The sequence below is a fragment of the Stegodyphus dumicola genome, chromosome 2, assembly GCF_044657685.1.
Source record: "Stegodyphus dumicola isolate Sdum_Otavi_A_Nest chromosome 2, ASM4465768v1".
Taxonomy (NCBI): domain Eukaryota; kingdom Metazoa; phylum Arthropoda; class Arachnida; order Araneae; family Eresidae; genus Stegodyphus; species Stegodyphus dumicola.
In genome coordinates, this window is record NC_140769.1 from 56,179,633 (window position 1) to 56,194,739 (window position 15,107).

At 31.8% G+C, this 15,107-nt stretch overlaps 1 protein-coding gene across 1 annotated transcript in view; it reads left to right on the top strand.

Annotated features, from left to right (window-relative positions):
* The window catches only part of MnM (myomesin and myosin binding protein), a gene marked incomplete at its 5' end in the record, with an annotated part of 65,143 nt that overhangs the window by 2,633 nt on the left and 47,403 nt on the right, over window positions 1-15,107 (top strand). Inside the window, 3 exons of the mRNA XM_035353623.2 lie at window positions 7,266-7,559; window positions 10,300-10,408; window positions 12,311-12,465. Coding sequence (XP_035209514.2) covers window positions 7,266-7,559; window positions 10,300-10,408; window positions 12,311-12,465 — 558 coding nt within the window. The remainder of the gene's footprint in view (window positions 1-7,265; window positions 7,560-10,299; window positions 10,409-12,310; window positions 12,466-15,107) is intronic.

Here is a 15,107-nt window from a genome sequence, read left to right on the forward strand (position 1 = left end):
CACTTTTACAGTCGTCGAACTGTTATAAACACGCTGACGTTCAGCAACACAGCCTTCACACTGTCAGGCAATAACGGTGGAGGCAGCTTCACTGCAAAGCACCAGAGTACAGCTCCTTGACTCTGTTCGGTCGTTCTCGGAACTTCACGTACTCTCGAGATTCTCCACGCTGCAACTCGCGATGCTGTCGATGACACCAGAGCACAGCTCCCGACTTTTCGGTTCAGTCGTTCCCGGAGCTTAACACGCTTTCTCGACGATGCGCTAACCGCGATACACTACGAGACTCTTTCCGTGCACTTTCAAAGACACACTCGGCACTCGCTGCCCGGCTGTCAACTCGATCGTCTCCGCATGGACTAATTCGCTAGAGGAGACACCAACTCGATACTATACTAACTCTCCGTGTACCAGCAGGGTTTATATAGCTTTTGGCTGGTGTTCGAGAACATTCTGGGGTAAACCGGTGAGTATTCATTCCAGAAGGTTCTCCATCCGTCCATGGTATATCGACAACTTTGTCGCCAAATGTCGCCAAATGGACGATTTCTCGCCAAATGTGGCAACCAGGAAAGCTATCTCACAGGGCCTTACATTTCGTTACACTCTTATAGGAAACGAATTTCATCAATAGCACGTAATCAAGAATATGAGACGCATATTAGGTATGGTACGCATTTGGAATGTTTAGTTTAATGTTCCATATATGGAATTTTTCGTTGAAAATATTAATTATAATTGTTTTGAAATATTTAATTCCAAAAACTGCTTTTAAACTTGTTGCATAAAGTAACAGAGCAATCCGTTCCAGTTAAGTGAAAATCGTTGATTATGTAAAATCTTCATCAAACTAGGCAAATATGAAATATGGTACTGTACAGGGAAAATAAAATGCAGTACAACAGTAAAAATACATTTTTATTCTTTTCTTAGAAACAAGTATAAAATCAATAATGAAAGAAAAAAATAGTATTTAATATAATTAAAAAATTTTATTTGGAACTTCATTATGAAGAATGTATTTTAGAGTAAAATGCGAAAATTCAAAAGAAATGACATTCGATATTCCTGTTTCGAATTCATAGTAGCAACGGAAATAAAATACTCCATTACTTTTTCCTTAGTTAGAAATTCTTCCTTATTAATGTCACCGGTATCGTAAGTTAGTTGATATTCGTAATTTGCATTCAAAAGTTTTGGCTAATATAAAAGGCTCTAACAAAACTATGTAGCTAGCTTATATAGAGTAAAAAAGACTTTTCTCCTTATTTTAATTGTGCGTGGCAAATTGGAATCTAATTATTCTTCACTTGCCTCGAAGATTCATCTGACTAGCTCTTATAAAATAATGTTTCGAGCATAAAATGCCGTCCCTAAATATCTGTCCTCTCCGTAACCCTGTAGCCACTGTCTTTCACTATAAGAATTACTATGGCTCTTGAAGAGTTAAAAAAAACTCATGTGGACACCACTGGACTTCCCTGTACGGCCTATTACCGCTTATAACAAATCTGCCAAATTACAGAACACGCCAATATAAAATTCACGCATATCTTCGGAAATTTTGAATAAAAAATTCCAATTGTTTGCAGGTATGCTTAGAAATACATCTCCTTTATGATGATGGCAAAACTTTTATAGGTTTTTTGCAAAATTCGTAAAAATTACTAAAAGATACAAATTAAAAAAAGAAACTCCGAAAATAGTTGCGAATTTTATTTAGATTGAAACTAAATTTTGAATTGTGAAAGAAGGGAGCCAGTAAGTTTAATAAAAAAAAAAAAAGATGTTAAATAAATATTGTTACGAATTCTGTACATAGATAGATGATTTTAGTGCAATTACATCTGAAATTGTATTTTGCTGCGTAACGTAACGCGAAAACTCTTAACAGAAAAGCTAAGCCGCAAATCCATTTAACGTTGATTAAATGGTTATCTCGGTAATTTGGCGAGATATCGCCAAGCTGATAGCGGTTTGGGCAACTTGTTTTGTCTTCAAATTTGGCGCGAAATCGCCAAAAGATGGCGACCGTTTGGCGACATTTTGGTCCGGTCCTTGTATCACCACAATTTAATAAATGTAAATTTTTCATTATATTAGCTGTAACCGTAATTCGACCCTCATATTTGCTTTCAAGTAATTTCGAGAAGCAGAACATACTAGAAATATCTCGACAGCCTGTTGAAAACTACACAAGGCCGGAGAAAGATTCTGTCAATTGTTTAATTATTGTTGTTGCGAGTTGTTACTTCAGCATCTCCATTGGCTTTCTCTTTAGATGCGCTTTGCATTGCGTTGGTTTTAACGTTCTTAGTAGTTTAAAGTATAACTACTAATTATACTCTGTGATACTGTGAACACCTGTACTAGAATTCCAAAACTTTGAAGTGTTTCTTTTGATAAAAATATATTTTATTAATTTATCATCCGACTTGTGTGCATTCAATCTATTACGAACCCGTACGTACGCAACAATATATCGTATTCAATTAACACTCAGAAGCTAAAAGTTTGAGAACTAATTTTTTAAAAACTGCTCTTGAGATTTTTTTTTCAAAACTTGGCACTTTGGCATAATTTAAGTCGTAGAATTGAAGTATGGAAAAAAGTAGGTAAATATCGTCATTCGGCCCATAGAACTGCTCTCCCTTTTTTGTGAAGGGTATACGTACATACATATGTGTATGTACACTGCTCAAAAAAGTAAAATGGGGCAGTGCTATATCTCCCGTTCTACTGGGTCGATTCACAAAATTCAAATTGTATTCTTCATGTCTCGAAAGCGCAACTTAGGATATATATTAGATTTATATTCTTCAGAAACAACATACCAATTTTTTTCCATATTTCGATTCTACGACTCAAATTATGCCAGAATACCAAATTTTGTAAAAATCGTGCGAGTAGTTTTTAAAATATTAGCTCTCAAAATTTTAGCTCCTCAATGTTAATTGAATTTGGAGAATATTTACTAATATCTCTTTTTTTTATTATTAAACTTTTTTTATTTTTTCTCTCACATTTCGAAATTTAGGTTCATTTCAAATAAAATTTACCCATTTTTTGTGTTTTATTTTTTAAATTTCTATTTTTAAATATTTTTTATAAATTTTTCGAAAAAAAAATTAATTGTAACCTATAAAATTTTTACCATCATCTTGAAGTAGGTGTATTTTTAAGCATATCTGCAAAAAAATTAGATTTTTTTATTCAACATTTTCTAAGATATACACGAATTTACATACATATTTTCGCGTTTTGAAATTTGGTATCTTTTTTTTGAGCGATAATAACGCCAAATGTGGTCTATGGATTTTTATTATAGTGAATTGCCACAGCTATTTTAACCTTAAATTTCAAGTAAAATTTTGCGGAGAATTATATGACATTTTCTCCCTCAAGGTTGCGTAATAAATATTTATTAATACTATATAAAAAACTATTTTTTTAATTATAGATGATATTATTCAAATTTGTAACTATTTTTTTAAATTTCTCTCTAATTTTTTTTTTTTTTTATAAGAGTAAATTTTTGTAAGAGTAAATTTTTACCTTCGGCGTTTTATCGTCTGATACTTTACTTCGTTTAAATCGAATTGGCTAAAACTGAGAATTTTCGTTTGATGTTTATTTGAATTTTATGACATTAACTGCATAATTTATTTCTAAACAAACTGTTGCTTTTGAAGTGGCTGAAAAAGCGGCTGATACTATCATCCATATTTTTAAAGCACAGTATATTTTTATAGAAACATAAGATTTAGAATAATCATTTTTTATAAAAGTCAAATTATGATACTATAAACATACAACCCTCTAGAGACTCAATTAATGGAAGTTCAATGGTTATGTAGAAATGATCTGCAGCTATTTAATGGCTGGGTAAGTCAGCAGATTCTGTGGACAAGTAAGAATAATTATATAAACGACACCAACATTCTGGATTCAATTAACAACGAGGATACGATGTTTATTAAATGAATTTAAGAAGTTTTAAAACATAAAATATCAACTCATTTTTTATCCTAAAATGTATTTTTGTGCGTAGCGTATTTTCATTATATCCTTAAAATTCTAATTTAGAATGTAACTGTCAAGAACTGAATACTAATCATCAGTAATATAATAAGTAATTATTACGGTTATTAATAAATCCTTCTTATAAAGTAATTGCAAATATTTCAAAAAACTTTGTCTGAATGCAAACATTTTTCTATGCAAATATTTTTAATTTTATATTAATCAAGATTGCACAGCATATTACTTATCTGCACTTCAATTCTTACGGTCAGTTCTAGTAGAATTTACAAATCAATTATATTTAATTAAGGATTGGATTGGATTGGATTATTTAATTATGGCAAAGCACACGAGGGCTATCTGCCTAAAGGAAGGGATGCCTTCGTGAGGACTTTCTAATGGAAACTGGCTCGTATACACGTTACACATGGGGAAAACCACGAAAACGCCCATGCAACCAGCCCGTTTACCGGGATTCGAACCCCGGAGTGAACTACCAGTGTTCAGCGACTTTACCGCTCGGACGTTTATGGGCCTTTATGAAATGGAAGGCGATAACTTTATTTAAAATGATTGTCAGAAATATCAAGATATTTCGAAAAGTTGGATGCTTTTTAATATACTTGCGGAATGCCTAAAGAAAAAGAGCAAGAATAAAGTATAATGCCTGAAGAAAAAGAGAAGAAAAAATAAAATTTTGGGTAAAATTTAGTATTTGTATTTTTTTTTTAATTTAAAACTTTTTAATCTTATGATATTTGATTCATACGATTTCAAAAATAAAATATTTGTCTAAAATATGAATAACATTTAAGAAACCAAATGTAGGATAAAATTGTGTAAAGCAATGGACACAATTGTAAAACTGTTTAAAGCAGTGTATGCAAGTCATCCTAAGTTAAAATGTCGGTTATACATCTCTCCTATTTATATATATCTTTTCTGAACGGAACATTGAAAGGCGTGTTAACTGTGGTTTACTGTATTTTCTCTTTTAATAAATGCAGTTTTCAAAGTATTCCTCCGAAAGAAATGCAATTCAAATAAATAAAATCAAATTCTGGAAAATTTATATTAATAAATATATTTAAAATGCTCAGTTCGAAGGAATAAATAGAAAATTTTAAAACAATTATCTGAAGAGACAATGCAACACAAACAATTAAAATAAAAGTATAAGAATTTAAAAATTACCTAAAATAATAACTATCACAAAAAATATATATAAAGAAAACTATTTGAAAAAAAAAAAAATAAATAAACGCTGCACCTTTATTTACGTAGTTCGAATAGGTAAATAGAAATTTTTAAAACAGTTATTCGTAAAAAACATGCAACTTAAACAATTAAAATGAAATTCGAAAAAGTTACTTAAAATAATAAGCTATAATTAAAAATATAATATAAGGAATATCATTTGGAAAAAAGGAACGATGGTGACTTTTTTCCGTCTTTCGGGAAAGGAAACTAGGTTGCCATATATTAAGAAGTTCGCCAAGTGAACTATTCTTGGCGCGACCTGCAAAAAAATGTGCCAACAAAAATTTGTGAATTTCTCCGTAAATTTTGCTCCAAATTTTACAAAATTTCATATTTAGGCGTAATTTGAGTTGTAGAATCGTAATATGTAAAAAGATTGGTATGTTATTTCAGAAAAAGTCCGATTTTGTGTCAAAATACCTATGTTAGAATAGTGCTATATATAAATCTAATATATATCCTAAGTCGCGCTTTTGAGACATGAAGAACGCAATTTGAATTTAGTCAATCGGCCCAGTAGAACGGGAGGTATAGCACTGTCCTTTTTTTTTTTTTTTTTTTTTTTTTTTTGAGCAGTGTACATAAAAATCCTTTCTGAATCTATTTTAAATCCGTTCTACAATTCGTGTTGGAGAAAAAAGTGCTTTGTTCTGTCCGTACCTACATCTCGCAAAAAAAGAAAAAAAAATCATCCAGATGGATTCGAGAACTGCTAAAATGGATAGTGTTACGAACTTTGTATTTAGACAGATAATTTTATTAGAATTATGATTAAAATTGTAGTATTATACTATGTAATGCAGCGCGGAACAAATTTTAAGAGAAAGCTATGCCGGAAAAGTAAGAATACATGAGCACGTGCATCTAACATATTGAGTAAATGCATATCTCGGTAGTTTATACTGAAACTGAATAAATGTAATTCAGCGCTATGTGAAGCTGTAACCGTCATTCCATCCTCGTATTGGTTTGCAGTAATTTAGAGAAGCAGAAAGTACTAGAAATTTCTCGCGGCTGATTAAAAAGTATTTAAGGCCGAAAAGAGAAAATCTGCTATCAGTTCCTTAGTTACTGTTCTTGCAAATTGTCAAATTCAGAATAGTGAACTGAGATATCCTAGTTAGCTTTTTCTTTAGATGCGCTTTGCATTGCATTGCATTGTATTTAACATTTTTAATAGTTTTGAAGTGTAACTACTGATTATACTACTATATAATACTCTGAACACTTCAGAGTTCTGAAATACTTTTTTTGATAAAAAATTAATTTTTATTAGTTTATTATTGGATTTGTGCATTCAATCTACTACGAACGCATACCGCACGTAACAATATTTCCTTTGAAATATGATACTCGAAATTTTTCGCGATTACAATACTTCCTTTTCTTTTTATAATGCAGTAAAAAATTAAGAGTACACCTTGATTGTGAAATCAACAGATCAAATCTTCTAATTCATGAGCGAAAACACTCGAGTCGACTGAGTTACACAACTTCGAAAATAGTCCTTAAAAATATCAAAATCCGATTTTATGTATGTTCAACTGATGCCAATGAATATTCGCAAACATAAATGAAAAGGTTTCATATTCATTACAGAAAAATGTTAATATTCTAAAAAATCATATCACTGAAATTTCGATTTTTACTTGCATCATTTTCCTAGACTAAAATGTCTCCTTTTCGAATAAATCAAACGACATTTTTAATTTAAAGTTTATTCCTAAGCTAAATTTTCTGAATTAATTTAGAATGAGCATATCCGAATAATCATTAAGTAATTCGATGCAAATGAGTTAAGCATGATTATTAATGATTGATTGATTGATGCGAAATTTTTTTTTTCTGTCGGCTATCATAACAAAATTTAAACAACAAGAAAACTAGTTAATAAAAAAAAACAGAACTAATTGACTTTATTATGCATTATGAACTTATGAAGTAAATTATAACGACAACATGTTTCTATCTTTATGTTCTAGAGAAGCCTCCCCGGCCTTCGCCACCAACAATCGAAATTGTGGACGACGATAGCGTGCTGTTGCGGTGGGCAGTACCATCTGGTTTTGAGAAACTGAACTATATCGTAGAGAGGTTCGAGCCTAAATCGGACTTATGGTTACAGTGCAACCGCAAAGTGATCACAGACAACGAATTCTTAGTCAGCGGCCTTCATGCAGACAAAGAGTATAAATTTCGAATCAGCAGTGAAAACGAGCAAGGCTTAAGTTTACCCAGTGAAGAATCGGAATTAGTATTTCTAAAAGGATCAGAAGGTGAGTTCTTTGAAATTAAACTGAGTATTATTGTTCTGATATTACCGGAAAATGGCTGATAGGTAGGTACACTAATACAACGAAGAATTATGAGACACAGCAATTCAATATTTCCGCTACTGGGTGTCTCTAAATGATTGGAGGGAATTCATAATGTCGGTCTGAATCTGAAAATAAGAATGTAATGCAAGTTAATCGTACAAAATGCAAAAGCATCCATGCAGAAGTTTAATATGCTCCAAGCCTGAATACTTAATGTGTTACGAAGTAGAAGCAATCAAAAGTTAGTTATTCCCCTGCCCCGTTTTATATGCTGAAGTTAGATACATTTAAATACATAGTATCTGTACCTTGACACCTCGAAACTTAAGACATAACACGGCTAAGTCAGACATAACATGGCTGAGGGCACATGACATTTAAAGGCTCTAGAAAGTTAAAACTCAATATGGGGTTAGCATGAAAGGGGAAGAAGGAAGCTCAACTGGAGAGATAAAAGATTCCAGGCGATGAGAGAAGATTGAAAAAAAAAATGCTTATTACGAGCCAATAATATACGTCGTGAGTAATGTAATGAGTGAGATACGAATGAAAAAATACTGCGCAAACAGGCGATATGAAAAAAAACTGAACTAATAGATGAAAAATACTGTACATAATATATGAAATACAAATATAGGAATGAAATTGCATGAGAGATGAAAATACTATGTACAACATAGTCATACAAAGAATAGGTAGTAGTCAAGTAAATACCTGAGGTTCATTCCGGTTACAAAATTGTGGTCATGGTGGAAATAGTGACAAAGAGCCTCCTTAACCTGTTTTTTAGCAGTATCTGTGGATCTTCGGGCATCCAAAAAATTTTCTTGGTCCTATTCTAATGCTTTATTAAAGAAGTGCTCATTAAATTTTGAAATATAATCCGAGATAACTTCAATTTTAAGATTCTGATGAACAAGCTTATTTCTGACCAGATAATATACATTCACCATTGTTTGGATAATCTTTTATTGCGTGACTTGCAATTTTTTGAACTCTGTATCTGTCACTGAAACCCAAACGGAAGCTTAACAGAGGATGGTTTTGGTTTCAGAGATAAAAATCATTATTTTCTGCTAAACTTTACCCCAGAGAGACTGTCAAGAAGGGAATAAAATTGGAAAATAAGTTGGCAATGCCGCTGGTTTCCCCCGTGACCTGTCTGATGTGACTGACCTGATGAGTCAGTAATTGAGCACTATCCCTAGATAACACAGTAACTCTACAATGTGCATTTATAAATTATAAACTCCTCTATTGACCAGTATTCTTGAAAAGAAAACCAGAATGATTTCCGCTACGAAATTCATTACTGGACAGCTTGACCAAGGTGTGGCAGTAAGTAAAGAATTGCCCAGGCGACTGCTGTCTCATGAAGATGATGGTTTTATTATGCGCTGTGCAACATAAAAAGGGGCGTTTTTTCAATCTCTACATTTATTGGTCTTTTATATAAAAGACAAATGAAATTGTTGCTATTTTAAACCCAACAATCATTTTCAAACATCTGCTACTATTTTTGAAAACATTAATAAGTCGACCGACATTTAATCTATCTCGTTATTATATTTTTACTATTATTATTTATATATTTTTACTGTTATATATATATATACTGTTTTTGAAATAATTTTATCAACTTAAAAACTGCAAAATTTATTTTTTGCTTCCAACGCTAGTGAGATGTTTTTACACCAAAATAAAAGTTAAAAGATATGCAAAGTGATTAGAAATATCTGTTTTTGTCGAAATTATTGGCCAGTAAGTAAAACGTCTAGCTCAATAATTTATAATCAAAATAAATTAGCACCAATATTTACTTCATTCTTTTCTTTCCAATTCCAGAAAATGACGTAAAAACGTTTTGACTTCATGATAGGGGCTAGCACATAATATCAGCCCTTCCTTGCGGTTAACTGACTAATATAGAAAAACAATTCGGTATATATGAAATGATTTCCTGTTCGAATGAATGAAATAGAGAAATTAGATTTTGGAATAATGGTAAGTTGCTACATAATTCCTTCCATCCGAATATTTGTTATAATCGTTTTAAACAGCTGAAGTACATTTTTTAAGAATTTAGCATCTATACTGACACACTAGATTAAAGCTATATGCATGTAGTAGCCATTATGATGCAATAAGATAGATGACTTAAAGCACGAAAAAGGATTGAATTATGTGTCAACAAACTGAGGACTTTGAAACCTTTGTTGCATAAAATGTTCATTGAAGAGCCTAGAACATATCAGAAAACATCTGTCTTCAGAGTTTAAATTTTATTAAATTTGATTTTCATCTAAGATCCGTCGTGCTAAAAGCTGTGGTTACACTTCCATCAAATATGCTTCAGATAGCACAGATACGTTCGGCATCGTCTGGACGTTTGTGGTGAAACCAACGGTCCACATATTTAAATCTGAGATGATTACAGTAATTAAAAAACTAAAAAACTGTCTTATTATCTTTAAACCTGGGCTAATTATAAATTTCTGAAACAAGCATTTTCCAGATATAATTTAGGTATTATAATTTTTTTTCCATTGAACATCTTTTATACAGATAATAAGCAGCATAGTGAAAACATACTTGTATATGACATTATATTAACTACCAAAGTTTTATTTAAGCTTATTTAAAGAACCATATACCATGGAAATCTATTCAACAAGGTTTTTTCTCCCGCTTTATATAGGAGAAGCTCCGAGTGTTATCCTTCACCTTACAGACACCTGCATTTCAGAAGGAGAAGATGCTTTCCTTCATTGTAAATATACTGGAACATCTCCGATTCAAGTCACATGGTAAATAAAACTTCCTTTCATTTAAACATTTTTGCAGAAAGATACATATAAAAATCTGAAAATATTTTGAATTTCCTGCTATAATTTTATATAAAAAGTTCTATACGTCCATCAAACAAACTTATTTCACTCCACTTTATAAAATAAAGAAAATAAAGAAATCTGATATAATTCTATAAATGGCTAAGTATTAGTATTTTTAAACTGTATGCGTGAATGTTTTTAGAAATGTAATAAATTTCATCCTAATTCTTGTTACACTGTTGGCACTCGAAAAAGCGTATCGAATTATCTTACTTTTAAGAATGATTTTATTAATAAAAGGGGAAAAAAGAAAAGATCTGAAAAATTTAATCTGAAAGGTTTCAGATTTTAAATTACGTCCAAAGGGGCGTTTTTTTAACATTTTGTTTGTCATCTTTATTTATTAAATATCATGTTCTTCGCACTTAAACCATAAAATTGAGTTCAAGAGCAATATCGCAAAATAATTTTAAATTGAGCATATCTTTATAATTTCCGATACACAATCTCATTCGTTGGAGATCAAAATATTTTTTCTGTACAACATTGCCATTGCTTGCTTTGAAATCCTTCAGTTTTTTAATCAAAAATTCGTTAAAATTTTACAAAATAGGAAATGGATAATAAAACAAATTCCAAATTTCAAAGTTTTATCACAATGCAAGAAACAAACATATATTTATCAGATTCTTCATTATTTAATTTCTTAAAATATAATACAGGGCGATAATATTGGGTGGCAATAGTCTGAAAAGTGAAACGGACATTCAGAGTGGTTCGACGCAAAATCGCAAAACGAAAACAATAGTCCCTCAGGGAGAAAGCACCTTTGGACTAAAAAGGAAAGCATTCTTTTAACAGTTATTTAACTATGACAAAATACTAAACTAATATCTTAACAAAATGAGAATAATTTTAATAATTAGGTATACTACTTATATATTTATTCTGTATACTCTAAACCGACAATAACGAATATCATTGTTAGATTGGCTACAACTTTTTTGGAGGGTCTTTCAAGTTGACATAAGCTTTTAACAAGAACTGATGTGAATTTTGTTTTTATAATTTATAAAATTTGTCACAATTGCTTCATTATAAATGTAAAAATTCACACAAGGTTTTTCATATAGAGTGCTGTGTGCCATCGGAAAAGCAATTTTAAATACTGAATAGCAGGGAGACACGACACACGCTGACGGTCTCATTCTAAAGCAATTGCGGCAAAGATAAAAGCCACAGTTTACAAAAATGAATATATAGAAAACTCTGTAGAAAGATTTTAAGAGAACTGAAGATGATAAAATTTCGTGGAAAACGATATCGTCTTACTTCTAATTTCGGTTGGGGACTAGGAATTCATTTAAAAAGAACAACTTTCAATATCAACATTGTTTCAATACACACTTTTATCCTTAAATATTTGTATGTATTAGTGTATATGAAATGACGTACCACAAAATCAAGGGACAATGTGCATCTTTCTTTGTTCTTAAGCACCATTAAATTAAATAAAATCTTAAACATGATATCATACTGTGTAATTCAGTGAACGTTTTCCGGGCTTTAATTTTGTTATTTGATTTCCAGTTTTATCCAAATTTTCTCTTATTTGGAGAAGCAATAGTCTACATTTCTTCGGACAGTCGAGGCATACTGAACTTCCTCTGTAAATCAATGAACATATGGCTTATTTTACTAAATGGGCTGCTTTCATCGCATACTACTAATATGATAAATGTTTTGTGTGCCAGCATTAGAGAAAAAGATGGATATCGTTAAAATTAATTCGAATTGTTAACAAATGAATTTGATTTTTATCGATGATAATGATGATGAGGACGAATCATATTAAGACTTTGCTTGTTCTTGTGTTAGGTGGAAAGACAACATTCGCGTACGCGAAGGATTTAGCGTCATGGAAGGAGAATCTACACTGAAGTTACAGGGAATAGATGATGATTACTCCATCCGCTGTGAGCTGAGGAATGAATGGGGAAAAGCATCAACGGAAGCCAAGATTCAAATTATGAGTAAATCTCAATATTCATTTTATAACTTATACGCCATATCTCGATCGATAATTAAAAAAAAAAAAAAAAAAAAAAAAAAAAAAAAAAAAAAATTCTTAACAAATGAGAAAATAGGACAGGAGCAGAGTAGAAGACGTTTTATAAAAATTTTAACCTCAGATTAATGCTATTTTTATTGAAAATTTCTACCAATTTTGAGAGAGTGGTACAAGCCTTTTTTCTTTAAAGAAGCAAAATTATTCTGAGCTATTTTCCGGGGCTTTCAGATTTTATATTACGCCCAAAAGGTTGTTTTTTCAACGTTTCATGTGTTAACTTTATTTATTTAATAGCATGTTCTTCGCACTTTAAACCATAAAATTCAATTCAACAGCAATGTCACACAAAAAAAAAGAAACCTCTCGGATAAAATATCCGTACGATCCGTATGCACGCGATGTTAATGTTAATGGAACGGTTTGAAAGCGTTGAGCTTGTTAATCAAAAATTCGTTAAAGTTTTACAAAATAAGAAATAGATCAATGGTTCCCAACCCTATGCCCGCGGGCACCATGGCGCCTGCCTATCTTTTAACATGTGCCCGCTGCGATCATAATAAAATATGCGATCACAATAAAAATGTTTTAGTTTTTAATAAAAATCTATGTGAAAATTTTCTCATTTTTAATGAAACAGAAATTGCGTCCATCACAGATACCAGCACAAAGCGAAATGCAGCCGATCTCTTGTTTTTATGTGCATGTATTACTAATACTATCCAACTGTAAATTCACATTGAAAAGATAAATGGTCATTCACATTGAAAAGCCCGCCGTCCAATAGATATTCTAGAATGTGCTCTTAGGGACAAAAATGTTGGAAAGAAAGAGGAAATAAAAGTTATTCTGCCACCTGTTGGACAAGATAGAAAAGAGTGATTTAAAATTAGATAAGGTTTTTTAATTGTCATTGGAAAAAATAAAACTCACTCCAGTCTAAGGTTCAGTTTTCCCTAATTTTAAAATACAAATTTACGTGTATCAGTTAGTGATAATTTTTTCCGTATTTTGAATTTAAAATATTAAACGAATATTTTAGGAATCTTTTGAGAATCAAAGTTAATGATATCAACCCTGCTAAAAATGCCCCGTAGAAACCCATAAAATTTTTACGGGGAATTGGCCTACGGGTACCCGTACAGCTCTGTGGGTACCCGTAGGCCAAATCCCCGTAAAAACCCACAGACAGAAACCCGTACAACTGTACGGGTACCCGTAGGCCAAATCCCCGTAAACACCCATAGAAAGAAACCCGTACGGTTGTACGGGTACCCGTAGGCCAAATCCCCGTAAAAACCCATAGAAAGAAACCCGTACGGTTGTACGGGTACCCGTAGGCCAAATACCCGTAAAAACCCATAAAAAGAAACCTGTACGTTTGTACGGGTACCCATAGGCTGAATGCCCGTAAAAACCCATAGAAAGAAACCTGCACGGCTGTATAGGTACCTGTAGGCGAAATACCCGTAAAAAAACCTGTAAACAGAAACCCGTACGACTGTACGGTTACGAGAAGGCCAAATCTCTGTAGAACTGTAGGCACTATAAACAAAATCCCAGTAAAAACCCATAGCCAAAAATCAAAACTTTAAATGCATATCCATCCATTGGCCAAATTTCCATTAAAAAAATGGATATTCTGTAGGTCTATGCCTTGTAAAAACCAGTAAACAAAAGCATGTACACCTATACAGGCACCCATACGCCAAATCCTGTAAAAACCACTACACAAAAATCCACAGACCAATAAAGGTACCTCTTGGAAAAATCGCTGCACAAAACCCATAAACAGAACCAACAGCATTATACCATAGTGGAGTATCCATACATAGAATCGTACATAGAAGAGGGTATCCATATACAGAATCCCTATAAAAAACAATACACAAAAATAGAACTGTAAATCAAATTTCCATAAAACCATAAACCAGCAGAAGTACATAATTAGCACTGATGAAATGAACAGAACTAAATTGCAGAGAAAGCATGTAAAGTAATTTTAAATAAAACTCAATGCGAATAAATAAAAATTTTAAAATATCTAGAGGCCTACGAGCCCGTCCTTCTTAATGCATGTCAATATCTATAAACATATTACAAAATATTTGTATAAATTCTCTTTACAAAATTTTAAACTACCTTTATATAATTCTGAAAATAAAATGAATAGAAAGATAATAACCAAAGTCATGATTCACAACCATCGAATGATATATATATGTAAGAAAAATAAGGAATATGCAAAAGATTAAATTAGCAGCGTAAAATTAATTTTCCTTCCCTATTCTAAAAACAGTAATCTTTCTGCACTGCATCATTTGGAGATTAATTCATGTCATATGACTCTTACATAATTTGATGTTGTAAAAGAAACTAAAACTCAAACAGCCAATAGTAATTTTACAGCAGTATTAACTATCAAAGACGAGTAAAAATGCATCGAGAACCAAAATTAACTCGGTCTGAATTAAGATTTCACCCTTAATGTAACGCATTTGCTTTTTACGCTTTGTATTAGCTGGATTGCAGTCTGTCTGCTCCTTGTTTCTTACTACACATTTATCAAAAATGTTAATTTTTGGAATAGGCATAAATAATGTGCCA